Consider the following 17,495-nt stretch of genomic DNA (forward strand, 5'->3'; position numbering starts at 1 on the left):
ATATATATATATATATATATATACACACACACACACACACACACACACACACACACACACACACACACACACACACGTGTGTGCAGTATAGAATTTGAATCTTGAATCTTGAGTCTAGAATCTTGAATCTTGAGTCTAGAATCTTGAGTCTTGAGTCTTGAGTCTTGAATCTTGAGCCTTGAGCCTTGAGCCTTGAGCCTTGAGCCTTGAGTGCTTTTTCCACCGCTGCTTCCTGATTCACGCCGGACGAGTCGTTCGCCACTGTGTCACCGCTGCCCACGTCTGTGGGTACGCTGTTCGCGGACGTCGAGGGGCTTTTAAGGTCCGGGGGCCGCCCGAACAGGGACAGTGGGCCGAGCCTCGTTCGCGCCGCCACACGCCGACGCCTTGCCAGACGGAGGAGCTCGCCGGGGCGGCAGACAACGGCGCAGGAATGTTGGCCAAGTCGCTCGTACGCGCCGGGCTCCGCGCGGGGCGACGGGACCCCGTCCGCGTCCCGACGGTGTGTTACAGTGGAGGCTTTCGACGCGACGCCTCGACGACCGCCGTGGCGAGCGGCGAGAAGAGGCAGAGGACGATGGAGGACCTGGACGGACCCAGTTTCATGACTTCCCTGTACTGGCTCTTCGGGAAAGGCTATTTCAAGTCCACGCACGACATGCAGGTGAGCGGACTCTTCCGTGATTTTGCTATTACGTGTGAATGACCGCGTCCCCTCCTTTATGCTCTGTGCAACATGGCTTTCCCCCCCCTATCAACGTTGTGTTCAAGCCGTGGCGGCGGCTCGCTCTCGGCACTTGTTGTGGCGCAGAATGATTGCCGTCTTTCCGCGAACAGCAGCGGCTCTCAACGCAAGGTGGTCCCTTGGAGAGGTTGAAGAGGGTCCCCGCAAAATCACCGCTACTTCAAACTTCACCACGAAGAGGGGTCCAGCCCGAAAGAGGCGGGTGCCCTGTTGTGGCTTTTGTCAATGAAAAAGTGACCCCGGTGGTCGATGGGTGTCGTGGATCCGCCGCGATCACGGACAAGGTGGATGAAAGGGGTCTTGGGGCGGTTCCAACGTGGCGTCCTTCGAGTTTCATCCAGATCGGCGGTTCAGTGTCGTGGGAGAGGTTTGCGATCGTCAAGTGCAACCTCACCAAGATGGTGGCAGGGCTTGGGCGTTCAGCTTTTTAATGTGATGATGTTTCACTTGTCCAAAATGGACAATGCAAGCCTATTAAAAAACAACAACAATAAAACCGACAGGGATTTGGACAACGATTATAGTTCATTAATGTACAACACATACAGGTAAAAACACGCAGAAGTAGTAGCAGTACATATTTTGGTCGTGTAAGTGACAAATGACATTTTGAAGATTGCTGCCGAACTCGGCCGAAACAATAACGCAAACGGAGTTATTTAATACATCAAGCATAATCAATTCATGTGATTTCACAAATACAACGAAGAAATGGTCGTTTTAATCAACACTTTATTGTATTGTTTTCTAACAATATGCAATTGAAAAGAATAGTTTCATTGATCACCGGCCTATATTGCGATTCAGACAACATTTATCGAACGAATCAACGTCCATTCGGAATTCGACTTGTGGAAGGGCTCACCATGTTTTCCATGCTTTTTCCCTTTTACTTTCATTCCGTTTAGCTGTAGGAATCTGCATGTATATGAATCTTCTTCAAAACAACCGTCTATTTTTGCCTTTGAACCAAACCTTTTCATTGTTGTAACTTACATAGTTGTTTGTGAAAACATCTGCAGTCACAATGATGTAAGCTGGCGTCTGATCTCGTGTTGGGCAATAATGAGGCGTTTAGGGAAGCGGAAACGGCGACGCAAAGCTACGTGATTTAATTGTTGACGCCTTTATGTGTGTTCATTTCAGATAAACGACAGTTCCGTGAAATTGGAAGAGCGTTGCCGTCTTTATATGACTACAACTCAAGAGTCAAGAGGTTATTGGTCACATCCGTGTAATGTCATGACAGCCGCTGATTATACACGATAAGCTCTAAAAGTACTAAAATGTGTGAAACCGACACAAGGCGCTTGCGCAGGCGGCCGTCACGGCTTCTAGTTTTCCGACACGTTCCTAGTACATGAACGCATCATTCAGTTTCACAGTTGGGGTGGACTTGACCCTAAGGGTCACGATTTTCCCTGAATTCTTGTGGATTACGTGATTATATACAATAACGTGATTATGGGATTATATACAATTATGTGATTATATACAATTTTCAGGATACAACTTTCTGGGAATATTAACTCACTATGGATTCGCCGATTTTCTATATTACCGCTGTTGCAAATCTAGCGTGGTGCGATCGCCATGGGGTGGCGGGAGTTACTAGTTATTAGTTAGTTATTAAAGATTTGGAATTATCATCTCGAGCATGGCTCAGCCTCCGAGAGAGATTTGAAATGATCATACCTTTGAGCTTTCTGCAAGCCATGCAGTTGAAGTTACGTGAATAAACATCTCGAAAAGAGTGCGAACATTTTATGTTAAATATTTTAACATTAAAAAAGTAAATTTATGAACAATGTCTCCTCTATTCAAACAACAGCTCACTTTTGAAAGTCAGCATGTCTGTATTTGGTGCACAGGGGAGGACAAATGCTGTTTTCACGCCAAAATTTGCGGGTTGACCCAGGTCAACCCGCTAATTTTCAGACAATAAACATCATACAATCAAGCAATAAACGTCATAAATATATACACTTCTGTGGACACCTGACAGGCACCAGAGTAAGTTCTACAAAATAAAAACCCAGTAACATCACTGTCTGAATTTATAGACATCCAGAGATATCAATGTATACAAACCTTCTGAATTATAATTACTGATAACAATAACTATAAGCAATTACATAATACATAGAACAAGCATTTATTGTGTGTGTTTTGAAATATTTTCATTATTTTTGGTTTCTCTTCCAGACGCCTCAAACATTTGTGACAATTACAACAAAAATGAGTAGCCCACTATGCACAATTTATTTCATTATATATCCGCTATATATCCATCAGTTAAACCATTTCCATATTTATCATAGGTTTATGAAATACATTATTATTGTGAAGGAAGTTTTCTGTTGATTTACAAAGTGCCATGAAATAATTGTGTTCCCCGAAATGGATTAATAATCGTGATAAATAACCGTGATCACAAAATTAACTTAAATAAACATGATAATAATTGTAGCCATAATCATGCAGCCATACTTCAGAACGATAACCGCCGTTAGTTGCAGCTTAGGAAACCCACCCATAGCCGCAATCATAGAAATACCATAACCAGGCCAGAACATGAACCCCTGCAGTCACAAAACACTGGAACAGAGAGCCAAAGCACACTCCTGGGCCCTGCGTATTGCTGCCTGCAGATATATTTGTTATTACTATTATTATTATTATTATTATTATTATTATTATTATTATTATTATTATTATTATTAGTAGTAGTAGTAGTAGTAGTAGTAGTAGTAGTAGTAGTACTAGTAGTAGTATTCATAGTAGTAGTATTATTTAATATTGGTGATGTAACAATGGTGAAGTTTAACTATTTCATTATTTAGTTTACAAGACATCAGAATGTTCCAGAATGTACAATAATGTTTCATAGTTTCATTGTTGTGCTTGGCGCCATGACAGAGTGGCTGCGTGTTACAGCTTCTCCCCGCCATTTCCTGGCTTTTCTCTTACTTTTTGCATGACAGGTATGGGAGTTGATTGCCCAAGTCAAATCTAACAGAAAGAAAACATTCACAGATCGCTGTCCCAGGGAGAGAATCTTATCAGATGAAGTCCGGTGCCTGTTTAGCTTGAGAATAAATGCTTAACAGTATACGCCTTCACCCCAGATTGAACACATCAAGATCTACGGCCCCCTGTGGAAGTCAAAGTACGGCCCCCTGGTCATCGTGAACGTGGCCAGCGCCGAGATGATCGAGCAGGTGCTGCGGCAGGAAGGACGGCACCCGGTGAGGACAGACATGCCCCACTGGAGAGCCTACCGGGAGCTCAGAAACCACGCCCACGGCCCGCTGACGGAGTGAGTGACAAGCTGAATTCTCCCCTTCGTGTTGGAGGGGCCTTCAATGTCAAAGAAACAATAGCAGTATTCATTATGATTGTGACAGGTGGTTTGACCGGATTTCAGTCACTCTTGAATCAGAGCTGGTTTGAACTCTCTGAACGTCTTCCATGATGAATTGTTTTTCCCTGTCAGACTTGTTCTGGAGACACACCCGGGATGGTTGAGTATGTATTTAACTGTAACACACACGTCCAAAAAACCAGACCATGAGCGCTAGAAACCTGGGGCTATATGTTTAATAAATTGTTTGTTTGTGTAGTTGAGAATGTCAGTCAGTAGAACATATTAACATGTTCCAATCTGCATACCGTATATCCTCAAATATAAACTGGTAGTCAAATAAAAAACAGCCCCTAATAAATGCTGGGGGCGTCGTCGACATGAGCAAATAAAAGCCGGGGAAAAACAGTTTGGAACTGCCGAGCTCCGCATGGGAACAGCTCCGCAGCTCCGTCAGAACAATCTTTTCTCCAAAGAAGCAAATGAAACAGTGTGTTTTTATTGGAGATGTATTTAGTTTACTCTCTTCTGTGGAGTAGATCGCAGTTCGCTAGTTGCAAATGCCCCACTCTCGCTCCCCAGCACTCCACAGCAGGGAGTGCTATGTTCAAGGGAAACTCGGAAAGCTGTAATTTCCCTGTCGGCTCGCTCTCTCTTTTTTCACCGTACACGTGTTTGCATGGCATGGCACCCAGACGGAAGTTTGATTTAAAATTCAATTAATATTAAATATTATTTAATATATAATAATAATGTTGTTATTATTATCATTATTATAACATAAAAATATTATTTGAACACAACTAAAATATGATCAGATATACTTAATAAACAGAGTAGATATAAAAGCCTGCCTCTAATATAAGCCTGCTTCCAATAAAAGCCTGGTACCCTCAGCAGTTGAGGTAAACAAAGACTCCAGTCACTATTTGAGGGAAAACGTTATTCAAATGTTGCTATCTAAATATGCGGATGGCCCTTCTCTTAGGGTTGAAATGAGACAGAAAAACAGGATATGAGTGCAGCAGCTCAGGAGAAAAAACTTCACGCACAGTGTCACACACAGAAATACATACGCCACAATAAGGCCTTCCGATTTGAGTGATTGATTGACTGATTGATTGACAGGATGGGAGCCAAGTGGCAGCGTATCCGTAGCATCCTGAACCCGCGGATGCTGAAGCCCATACACGTGGCTCCCTACAGCAACGCTATCAACGAGGTGGTGACCGACTTCATCGACAGGCTGGGCAATCTGAAGAGAGCAGGGGCGGGGCAGGGAGATGTGGTGCACGACGTGGCCGGGGAGCTCTACAGGTTTGCCTTCGAAGGTCAGTCGACGGGCCTGGGTAGCGCTTTTTTTTCTAATTCCCTGTACAAGTGCATGTGTGGGAAATTAGGAGGAAAAAAAGTTTACATCTTGATTGAAAAGCAGACCTTGTGCAACTGTGGTGTTAGCAAATAGAGTCTTGGAGTTTGCCAACGTCGTCCATCTCCATATTTACTTGAATGTAATGTTTGCAGTTGTTTGTGTTTCCGCTGGTTGTTTCTGGACTAATTGCATTGGAAAACATTGCTGCAAAATATGCAGGTGTTCAGGAGTTCTGTAGGTCTGATTAGTCTACCAGGACTATAACCACTTTGCCATTGAGATAAATAGGGAAGAACAATTCTGTCAACTCTAGGCAGTAAAGGATGCCCACAGATTAGCTCAGTTAATCAGTTACGCAAATGTTAGATACTCCAATAATCAGTAAAAAAACAAATGATCCCCACACCTGTGATCACAAATGATGGTGTTGAAAAAGCAACACTTCTATAACATTAATTTGCCACCGTTAGACCTAAAGGCTGCTATGTTTTCAGACAAATTTTGTTACTATCTGTCTGTCTGTCTGTCTGTCTAAGGTCACACATATAATTTTTTTTTTGTATACAGTACCTGGCCCCATATTTCTCCATCATTACTCAACCGTCCTTAGTGGGTATTGTATAATTCGATATCAGTGTCTCACAACATAATTTCTCATCTGCACCTGCCGAGGTCACGCACTTAGGAACGCAACTGGGGTTTGGACAACCTGACCTTGAAGTGATTTCTCAGTGTGCCTTGGCCTTCGGTGCAGATAAGATACTGTGAGGTGTGGTGCGGGTCAAATTCACACGCTATTTGGTCCACATTCAAAGGTTCACGTCAACAGCTTTCCAGGAAATTCAGCTGAATGTTTAGTCTTCGCTTGTTCGATCAAACCATAATGTGACACAGTGTTGTTTTAAATTCAGTTTTAATTCTGACGTCTCCAGGGATCTGCTCGGTGCTGTTTGAGACCCGGATGGGATGCCTGAACGAGGAGGTGCCGGAGGAGACACAAAAGTTCATTGTCTCGGTGGGGGAGATGTTCCGCCTCTCCCCCATCATCATCCTCTTCCCCCAGTCCATGTGGCCGTACCTGCCGTCTTGGAAACACTTTGTCGCAGTGTGGGACCACCTCTTTAAAGTTGGTGAGCGGCGGCCATTTCCAGAAGTGCATCCTGAACGATTTATAGGATATTTACCCAGCAAATGTGTCTATTTGCTGGGTTTACAGTAAATAAAAACTGACTGGTCAGAACTGGCATCCTGTCATGTTTCTGCTTGCCAGAAGAGGTTTCCAAAGTTCACTTCCCGTTTACAGCATGTGCTATCGATTACAAAGTCCACCTAGCGGGGCTGGCTGCGTGGCCTTATAGAATCATCCAAATGAAAAAAGGTTTAAATATCTAATATATTACCTCAACATTGATGGATCAATTTGGGGATGACTGTTTTTCCAGAAACAATCGGTCTTTGATGTTCAGAAAATATCACAAGACATAAAAACACAATATTATAAGAACCCAAACCCTAATATTGACATTATATCCATATATCTCCTCGCCCCCGAGTGTGAAATGTCATTGTTTTTCTTCTTCCCTCTTCTTCTTCTTTTCTTCGTCCTTCTTCATGTCTCCCCTCCCCACAGCTGAGATGCTGATCCAGCAGAAGATGGAGTATATCCAAGAGAAGGTGCGTCAGGGACAGCCCTTGGAGGGAGAGTACCTCACGCACCTTCTGCTCAGCGAGCAGATGACCGTCAACCAGATCCTGGGCAGCATCACGGAGCTGCTGCTGGCGGGAGTCGACACGGTAGGAAGGAGAATCTGAGGACACGCCGATGTTGTCTATCGCAATACATTGCGACGCTTTTGATAGAGTGATATCCGTGATCCAGCCATTTTGACGCCATAAATTGGATTGGAGCTTCAAAAACTATAAATATATCTTAAACTATATTATTAAAACCATTTGGTTTTCCACCCTGGTACACAGGGACCCTGGTGTATACAGTGTACATGTATGCAAACTTGCACAATTTCCAATTTTTGTGTGCATTGTTGATACAGAGGTTTATTGTTTGTGTTCATTTTTTTTCCATTTTCTCCACAAGTTAACCATTTTTTTTTTGTTCATTTTTAGGCTTATTGCAAATTTCCATTTTTGTTATCACTCACTTAATATACCACAATCTCATTATTTCAGCACACTTTTCCGCGTATCTCCTCCCACAGTTTTAGAGCCACACGGACGCGGAATGTACATCAAATCGAGTGGCTTGCTCGGTTTTTTGGACACATTCGACTGACGGTTTCTGCTCGAATCAAATTTTAGAGACAAACTTTCACCTAATTCTTTGCAGATGGGAATCTAGAGTGGGAGAGGCACGTTTCCCCCAAGCTCCCCGACATTTCCTTCCTGCCGCAGTGCCCACAATTTTGCACGCAACATATAATGTTGCTGTTAAATTGTATATTTGATTGTACGTTTGGAATTGCCTTTTTTTTTTTTTTTCATATAATCATTATTCTATCAGGCCGCAAACCTACAAAACAGTGTCCAGAGTGTCCTCAGAAGAAAACAGTGATGTGTGCAGTCATGAGCCTCCGTTTTTCAGACGTCCAACACCGTCTCCTGGGCCCTGTACCACTTGGCCAGGGAGCCGGACATCCAGGAGAAGCTCTACCAGGAGGTGATCGCCATCTGCCAGGGAAGAAAGGTGCCGAGCAGTGACGACATTGCAAGGATGCCCTATCTCAAGGCCGTCATCAGGGAGACCTTGCGGTGGGAGAGAGTCTTTATCGATTATGTTTTGTATTTTAGATAACATTTGTATTGTATTATGTATCTGATACACATCTCCCCTATAGTAGAAGAAATATGCAAATGTGCAGTATCCAAAATGTAAATTTGTGGGTCACAGAGAGAAGTAAATATACACATTGACATACACAAATATACACAGTATAATAATGTATTGTATGAAGGAAATGTACCGCGAGGTCAACTCAAATATGTTGAACTGACCCATAAAAGGATCAGCAAACTTGCCACACGACTTATTTATTTTTTGCTGGTTGACATTTTTCGGTCGCCAGGCTTTATCCGGTGGTACCAGGGAACGCCCGTGTGACTGTTGAAAAGGATATTGTGGTTGGAGATCACCTCTTCCCCAAAATGGTAAATATCTATATTCTATATATATATATATATATTTCAACATCTAGCTGTATTTCCACATTATCAACGCACCCGCCCTCTTCCTCTCAGACCCTTTTCCACCTGTGCCACTACGCCGTGTCCCGCGATGAGAAGATCTTCCCCGAGCCCCATGTCTTCCAGCCTGAGCGCTGGCTCCGTGGGGGGGCGGACAAGTCCAAGCTGCACCCATTTGGGTCGGTGCCCTTCGGCTTCGGGATCCGGGCCTGCCTGGGACGGAGGGTGGCTGAGTTGGAAATGCACCTGCTGCTGTCCAGGGTGAGAGAGGCTGATACTTGGCCGTTTTGACGCAGATCCTGGTTCGAAACGAATTACATAGCCTACATTAGCGTTCTGTATTGTACACTTGCTGGTCAGTTATTTCTGAATAATGACCGCTGGGCTGGCGTTGTCAGGGGCAACCACTTCCTGCTCAGTTCTACGTCCCTTGTGACACTACATAGATACTACAATGGGGTTGCGGACATGTCCAATTTCACATTAACGACAGTAAATAGTTTAGTCATTTGTCGGGTGAAGTCTTTTTCGTAGCGTGAATAGTTGGCTACAGAGTTGCTGTGTTGGCTGCATTGCTGTGGACTGTTTTTCAAAGCGGAATCTCTCAAACTTGGCGTGCTGGTTATTTAATAATTTCAAATCAACATTAGATCTCACCGTATACTTTTATTTAGTAATAAGCGGGATAATGTACAGAGAGCTGGTCATGATTGCTAAATAACCCCCATCAGAGTCATTTGAGACCTTATCACCCGTCTGGGGTTATTTTGGGATAATGACCGGCTGGCTGCCACTTTATCCCCGGGGGAAATTTCACGATTAATTATCATATGAATACCGGGGAAATGAGGGGTTTCTCAAAAGCACTCAGACAAATGGCTTTTACATCCCAAGTAAGCCACATTATTGACATACCATCCTACTAGGAGGGTGCATCTTTCCCTTATAAGACGATCTCTTACGTATCTAGATACATGGGCTACGATACGATTCAGGGACGATACGTTTTAATACAGAACGAACAGGTGCGATGCAATCTGATACAGTTCTTAACATTTTTTTTTAATGTAGACATTCATTTCCATTATAAATTAAAATAAGACAATTATATAAAAGTGGCATTGCTTACCTTCAAATAGATATATTTCATAAAAGACCAGAAAATCCCAAGTATTTTATTTACTTTATGGCATTTAGATATAATATGTAATATATTGTGATTCTGATATAGTAATATAATATAGTAATGATCCTGGATGCATTGGGATTATTGTTAATTGTCAGTTATAATGTGTTTCACTGCGAGCGGTTCGCAAGTCTCGCGAGAGGGAATGTGCGAGTGCGATCTGGTGCGGGCGTGTGTGTGGAGGGAGAGAGAGAGAGAGAGAGAGAGAGAGAGAGAGAGAGAGAGAGAGAGAGAGAGAGAGACTTTAAGGTTCCTTTATTTTCAGTTTCAGTAAGTCACGTCACAACAGCAGAAACTTGATAAGGAACCAATAAACAACAAAAATAGAGACAAACCACAGGAGAGAGAGAGAGAGAGAGAGAGAGAGAGAGAAGTGTTTGGTTGTTTGGTTGTTGAAGACTTGACTTTTAAGGTTCCTTTATTCTCAGTCACATCACAACAGCGGAAACTTGATCATGAAGGAACCCATAAATAAGAAAAATAGAGACAATCCACAGGAAATTCACAGGTCAGTAATGAATAGTACGAGTATAAACATCTTCAGAGATAACTAGGTACGCAGGGATCTGTTGATTTCTTCAGCGGGTTTGAGAGCGCTGTTCACTATAAGGACAGATCCCTTTGTAGCCCAGACTTCCTCCTTTGTACGGTTTGTAGAGAGCGAGAGAGAGAGAGAGAGAGAGAGAGAGAGAGAGAGAGACAGAGAGACAGAGAGAGAGAGAGAGAGAGAGGAGGGAGAAGTGTTTGGTTGTTTGGTTGTTGGTTCAACAGCGTAGGGTATGACCAAAGCAGTAGCCTGGAAGGTAACAATAAACCTCAAGTGTGTAATAACAACCTTGTGGCTTCTTCCGCCGTCTAGAACTTCACAATATCATCATCAGTTGAAGCTCTGAACGGCACCGTGAGAAGCAGCGCAGGGTTCAGGCTGAAAAGGGATCTAGAGAAAGATTACGATTTATTTAGGCTCCTTAGTCTCTTACCCGTATAGAACATTTAAAAACATAAGCCTAACTCAGACCACAATATATTATCAGTCTTTTCCCTCCAGAGAGGGAGAAGCACAAGCCAGACCTTCAACCTTTTACACAAAACATGATAACGATTATGTCAGCTCAAAGAGGAGAATGATTAACTAGAGCGTGAACTTTTGTGTTTTTACTCTTGGTCATGATTTTAAAGGACACCCTGTTCCTCTGTCCCTCTTTCACCCAAAAGTTGATACAACACTTTGAGATCAAACAAGACCCGGCGGGAAGGACGGTCGTGCCCATCACCAGGACCCTGCTGGCCCCTGCAACGCGAATGGACCTGCAGTTTATTGACCGGCGGAAGGAAGGTCAGGGGTCACAATAGGAAGGTGGCTTTCTCCCTGGACTCTCGAGGTGTTTGCACTGTGTGGCCCCCGCCATGTCGCCATCTTGTCACCAAACCCCGGTGCATTTCGGATGAACTTGGCTGCGACTCAACCCACTGGACCTTTTGAGAATGAATGTTAATGTTTTTTTTGCATGTAAATAGAAACTAACAATTAACATGCGCCGCTGCTCCGCTCCACTCTTCTGAGCTATATGCTTTTTTTTCAGGGAAAGATCCATTTCATTATAATCACTTACTTGAAGAGAATGTAAGATGAGCAACACACATTTAGTCATCATTGATAACGTTGCTTTTTAATTAATAAGCTGTGATTTTAAAAAGGTGGGTGATAAATCTATGTAGCCTTTCTAGGGTACTTTTTATTTTCATTGTACTGCAACAACATCTTCGATATTAATTATAGTATTTTTGACCACAGCTTAACTCTGCCAGAAGTATAATATTACATGTGTAAAATCTATTCATACAACACAATAAAGTTTATAAGAAAGGTGAACGATGCCGCTCTGTTGTTGCCTCGGTGTGCCATTTGACAGCGAGTTGATGGTAAATTGATGATAATATTTTTCCATCAGCAGAAATTGACTGCTTTTTTTTTTTTTGTAAACTCTATGAAACTCTCAGACTATGTATATGGCCGAAGGCCACTACATTTCCATAGACACACATAAGCAGTAGAATGAGTCGTTCTCACGAGCTCCATGAAGAGGCGCTTCGCCAACAGGTTTCTTCCCTGCTAGACCTGTCCAAGTCAACTGTAAATGCTGGAAGATTCAAGTGGAATCATTTTGGCTTGGATTGTCAAAAAACAGTCATAGTCCAGCTGGTCATACTTTGGTGACTCGCGTGTGTGCTGCATAGAACAATTTCTGTCTGGTAGAATAAACCTGTTTCTCTACTAATCAAATTCTGCCGAAAATCCTCAGAGCTCAACAACACCTACAATATGTCATCTTACATGTGAACAGCAAAACATATTTGTCTTTGGAACAACTAATCCCACTTTTAAATAGGTGTGGGCAGTTTGTGGCTAAACTGGCAGAAGACTTTAAAATATTGACATATTTAAAATCTTGACATTGGAAAGTCACAATGTATGAGCACAATTTCTCAGGTATCTATACTTAACTAATTCTGCTTAGGTGACTTTCGACTTAACCGCCACTACATTTTCAAAGCAAATCTGTATTTTTACTCTATTACAATTCTAACACAGTTGCATTACTTTTTATATATATTTATATATTATATATATATATATATATAATATATATATATTTTATGAATATGAATGTATTTTTTTTTAATAAATGTTTTTCAGGATATAAGTAACTATAACAGAGTAATGTATATGTAAGTAAGTGTTGCAGGTTTGCTGTAGATAAAAACAATAACCCTTCAAATACAACATCACAATGATTTGCTCTGGCAAAGCCAACGTTCCCCCTCAATTCACAGGTGGCCAGCGCCATCTACTGGGCGAGTGAGACATTGACCACCTGACCACATAGGCGTGTTTTGGTACATCCTTATTATCCTTTATACTGCACTATATGCTTTGTTACATCAAGGCACCAGCTATGACAAGTACTTTTACTTTAAATACTTTGAGTACATTTCAGAGCAACTATGTATGTACTTTTATTTTGTGTCAGGATAGTTGTACTTTCACTTAAGTAAGTGTATTGTCCACCGCTGCATTTCAATCACCTGATGAAGACTTGAGTGAAAGATCACATTTAATATATTAGAACAAAAATGAGGCGTGGAACCAGTGTGACGCAGTTCTCTATGTCGTAACTGCTGGGGAAACTGGGCTGTTTAGAGAAATAAAAACCCAGAGTTAAAAGTGGAAACATAATCAGCTCCTCCAAAGTTGCACAACTTTTAATGAAGTAGTGCAATGTAGAGAGTTTATAGTTAATATTAATAAGTTATATTTTCATTCATTAAATACATGAAATCTAGCAGAATGCAGAGGAAGCAGTTTGATCATATGCACACTCAGTGAAAGGAGTAGGGTAGGGCTCATTATGCATTTTGTCTGGGCCTCCTCCATTTGTTTTCCCCCCACAAGGAGGCAGTACCAACGTGGCTATACAGTATTTTACTCTAAGACGCAGGTCTCCTGTTTGATAGTGAGAGCTACAGTACTTGTTGATATCCAACAAGTTAAGAATATTATTATTAAGAATATCATGCCACCCAATGGGGAACGGATCAGCTGAAGGAGCCTCTGCACTCTGCACTCACTGTCACACACAGCTGTTCTTCCACTGGTCCAAAAGCCATCCCCTGCCAGGTGTTGTCCATCTGATCTCCCTATCTCTATCACTCCCCGGTCTATTTAAAGTTTGCACTTTTCTGTTCCCCCGTGTCAGTTTGTATGATCAAGTCTGCAATGAGTCAACAGTTTAGTTGCTTGGTCGAGTAAGTCTAGTTCCGCTAGTTTGCCTGCTGTGTCTGCATAAAAGTTCTGCATTTGTTTTTATAGTCAACTCAGGGCCAAATCGCCAGCTCTGACGTTCACACAGCTGTGCCTTTAAAGTTATTGCAACCCCTCGCCCTCCGGTTGTTATAGTCCTGCCTCTTGGCACCATTTTACATGTTGTCCCAACTAAGATTGGGGAGATGAGAGACATGGCTTATTTAACTCAATCCCTGCAGACCATCAGCTCATTTGGCTATCCACACCTACACTAAGAGACTAGAAACAGGAAGTCTCACCTCTTCTTACCAGTAGCCGAAAAGCATCCTGAGCTGTAAAGCTCAGGATGTACAGCAGCAATTGCAAAAAGTAGTCTTGAATAAAATGTGATTACTGCTATTCAAAACACTATAATGTATGTGTCCCATTTTAAATGTTTTTTTTAAGGCTTAAAGGTGCAGTGTGAAAAAATGTACAGACTTGGTAGAGATGGAATATACTATTAATCAGTATGTTTTAATTAGTGTATAATGCCATAAAAATAAGAACCATTGTGTTGGAATCACCTTAGAATGAGCCTGAAGATTTCTATCTACATAGGGAGAGGGTACACTTCAAGGAGGCTGCCATGTTGCACCGCCATGTTTCTTCTACAGCAGCCTAGAACGGACAAACCAAATACTGGCTCTAGAGAGGGCATTACGCGTTTTTCACAGCCAACAATCTCTTCCGCGGGGGCAACCATATTGCACCGCCATGCGGAGGGGTACTGATTGCTTGGGATCTGCAACCCCCCCCCCAAATGCCCCTAAATTCTACATACTGTACCTTTAAACATTTGCCCCATTGGACCGCATTAGTGAGAAGCTGCACCAGAGCGATTATTTTCTCCACAGTGAAGCGCTCAGTGAGGTTCTGCAATGAACAATTATAAATGATAGGAACCAACATTATAATAAGGCCTGGGTTGGAAAAAAAGGCAAATTATTCCTTTAATTAAAGGTGCCCAGTGTATAATTCAGCGGCATCTAGTGGTGAGGTTGCAGATTGCAACCAACTGAATAAACCTCCCCTCACCCTCTCCTTCCAAGCATATAGGAGAGCCTCTACGGTGGCCGCGAAACTCGCATAAAAACTCGAAAGACCCTCTCTAGAGCAAGTGTTTGGTTTGTCCATTCTGGGCTACTGTACCAACATCGCGGCCTCCGTGGAAGGGGACCCACTAAGTAGATACGGCTTATTCTAAGGTAACGAAAACACACCGATTGTTATTTTCATGGGATTATACAGTGGTTAACACATACTTATAAATATTGTATTCCATATATTCCAAATCTGTTCTGCTAGATGCCACTAAATTCTACACACTGGTCCTTTCAGGCAAGTAACTCACTACCTTTGCCTTGACTCATTACACTGGAATTGAAAGGAAACCCTGTTTCATTTTTCCAAAGATAATATACAATTTTTGGAGTGCTGAGAAGGTCTTCAGTTTTCTAATAATATTTAATTTCTCTTTTCAGTGGTGTCAACCAGGAAGAGCCAACTAGGAATGTCACAGTACCATGTAAACTGTCCCTCTGTCCACACGACAATGAACCGCTTGGAACCATCAGTACTGAGCCCAAGAGCACCTATCATGCTATTTGTCTTTAGTGGCACTTGAACATGGGAAATATAGATTGTTCTTTTCATTCTGCTATAGGATCATTTTATGTCAATACCGCAAAGTGCTTTTATTTTGAAATTCCACATCAGCCTTTTCTATACCAGTGGTTCTCAAACTTTTTGTTTCGTAGTTTACCTCTACCTCTACCCCTCTAAGATCTTTTTATCAGCTGAGAATTTTTAGCCTTCACTGGCATTGAGGGAAAAAAAAGTAACATAAATGATGTACTGTACGTGCATTGTATGTGTATGTTTTAAACATATATAACCAATATAATTTAACACATTTTTTTTTTTTTGAGTACACCCTGCAGTATCCCTGCAGGGTACTGCAGGGTACTGCAGGAGAAACATTGTGCTATACTATACTATACCATACTACATACTACACCTTCTCATTGGTAGTAGGAAACTGTCTGGAGAAACAGTTTTCATCAAAAATAGACTTGACAATCTGCTCTTCAATTAAATCCAGTTTGTAGGCTATTACAGTCATAGCTGTCATAATAATAATAATAATAATAATAATAATAATAATAATAATAATAATAAAAAAATAAATAATAATAATAATAAATATAGCTGCAGGCAGCAATATAGGGGGTCCAGTTTAGTCCTGTTTGCTACATATTGCGGTTTCCTGGGTTCTCTGTAACGCAGGGCGATTTTCCAAGTTTACGTTGAACACGACATTCCCTGTGGTCTCCTGGTGACTCGTCTCGCCGGGCAACCACTATGTGGTCTACACAGTGCAACCCTCCTGTCTTTAAAAAAAAACCCGTCCATGTCTGCCTGTAGACAAGAACTTATCGAAATAGAGATGCACTCTCAGTTACGGACAGTCGACCGTTTGCTGCCGTGTGGGGCAGTGATGACGTAGCGATGGAAGCGTGACCGTTTGATGCTGTGTGGGGCAACAATGACGGAGTGACGTCTTTATCTGATTATTTATAATTTTTCGGATCCTAGTTTTCCGTTGCGTTCCGAGTACATCAAACGCATCATGGACTCCCACGGTTTATATGCTAAGACTTCCTCGAATCCCGCAAAGTAAGGAGGGACACGCCGAACAGAACGCCCTCATTGACAAAAATAGCAAAAGAGATAAAACATAAATCGAACAGCCTGTCGACGTCAAGCAGGTAACATGACACCGATACCTACACACGTGCAGTTTGTAACCACTACAGAGCGATGGAGTCTATGCAGCCCACACGATGCGAATAGACGTCCGGAGCAACAACCTGCAGATATATATGGAATTGGATGACGATGTCACGAAGCATCTTACTCAACAAACTCATCTCTCTCCACTACCCGACCAAAGGTTTTAGAACCGTGGCGTATCGGTGACGCGCGAACGTTCTGCTACTTCCGGTCCAATTGAATCCAGATTGAATGTCTGGGACGTCCCGGCTCCAACGAGACCTCAACCGGTTGTCGCGTTTCACACACTTTTAGCCCGAAAAAACCAAGGACAAGGGAAATAATAGAAATCCGAACAAAAACAACAAGGATTCCTAATAACGTACCGCACCGCTCATGAATACAAGGTGATCAAATAGTAAAAACAATAACAACAATATTAATAACAGCAAACAAAATTATGACAAGAACAAAACCATAAACGGAGAAAGAACTGTCATAAAAAAAAAAAACAATCGAAATGCAATTTCATAAAAAAAACAAAACAAAAAAACAAACAAAGTCGACACGTTTAGGGCGCTTTTAGTGTGATCAGAGTGCAGCCTGTACACAGTTCGATCGCATTATGTCCCTGCACGTCCGGCACTGGGCAGGGTCTAGAAAAAAACAACAACCCATACATCCACCCTAAAAAGAGGCAGCTTGAAACACTCGCTCCATCCCCCTTTGCCAAACAAGAACTCCATTGTGCATCCCCGGGGCAGCCCAACTCCTGGCAGCGCTCCACAAGCGACTCCTTCTCACTCCGGGACAAACTGCAGCGCCACTGCAACTGATCTGGAGCGCGTCGCGCTGCGGTGTCTCCGTCACACGTGGAACGCACACTTGGTGAAATATTCACCCGAAGAGAAGTTTTTAGAGGTGTGTTGGTGGAGTTTGAGGACGGCCATCAAAACTGCGATGCAACAGTAAACGAACGGGATCCAGGAGTCACCGGGAAACTCAGCAGAC

At 42.4% G+C, this 17,495-nt stretch overlaps 1 protein-coding gene across 1 annotated transcript; it reads left to right on the forward strand.

Moving 5' to 3' along the window:
• Positions 1 to 394: 394 nt before the first annotated feature.
• Positions 395 to 11,726, forward strand: cyp27a3 (cytochrome P450 family 27 subfamily A member 3). Its single transcript, XM_080019783.1, has 9 exons — positions 395 to 664; positions 3,874 to 4,064; positions 5,238 to 5,440; positions 6,414 to 6,611; positions 7,112 to 7,275; positions 8,081 to 8,247; positions 8,562 to 8,643; positions 8,734 to 8,940; positions 11,081 to 11,726. The coding sequence occupies exons 1-9, from the start codon at positions 434 to 436 to the stop codon at positions 11,216 to 11,218; spliced, it is 1,581 nt and encodes a 526-aa protein (XP_079875909.1). The 5' UTR covers positions 395 to 433; the 3' UTR covers positions 11,219 to 11,726.
• The last annotated feature ends 5,769 nt before the right edge of the window (positions 11,727 to 17,495 follow it).

Source organism: Zeus faber (assembly GCF_960531495.2).
Source record: "Zeus faber genome assembly, chromosome: 18".
NCBI classification, from domain to species: domain Eukaryota; kingdom Metazoa; phylum Chordata; class Actinopteri; order Zeiformes; family Zeidae; genus Zeus; species Zeus faber.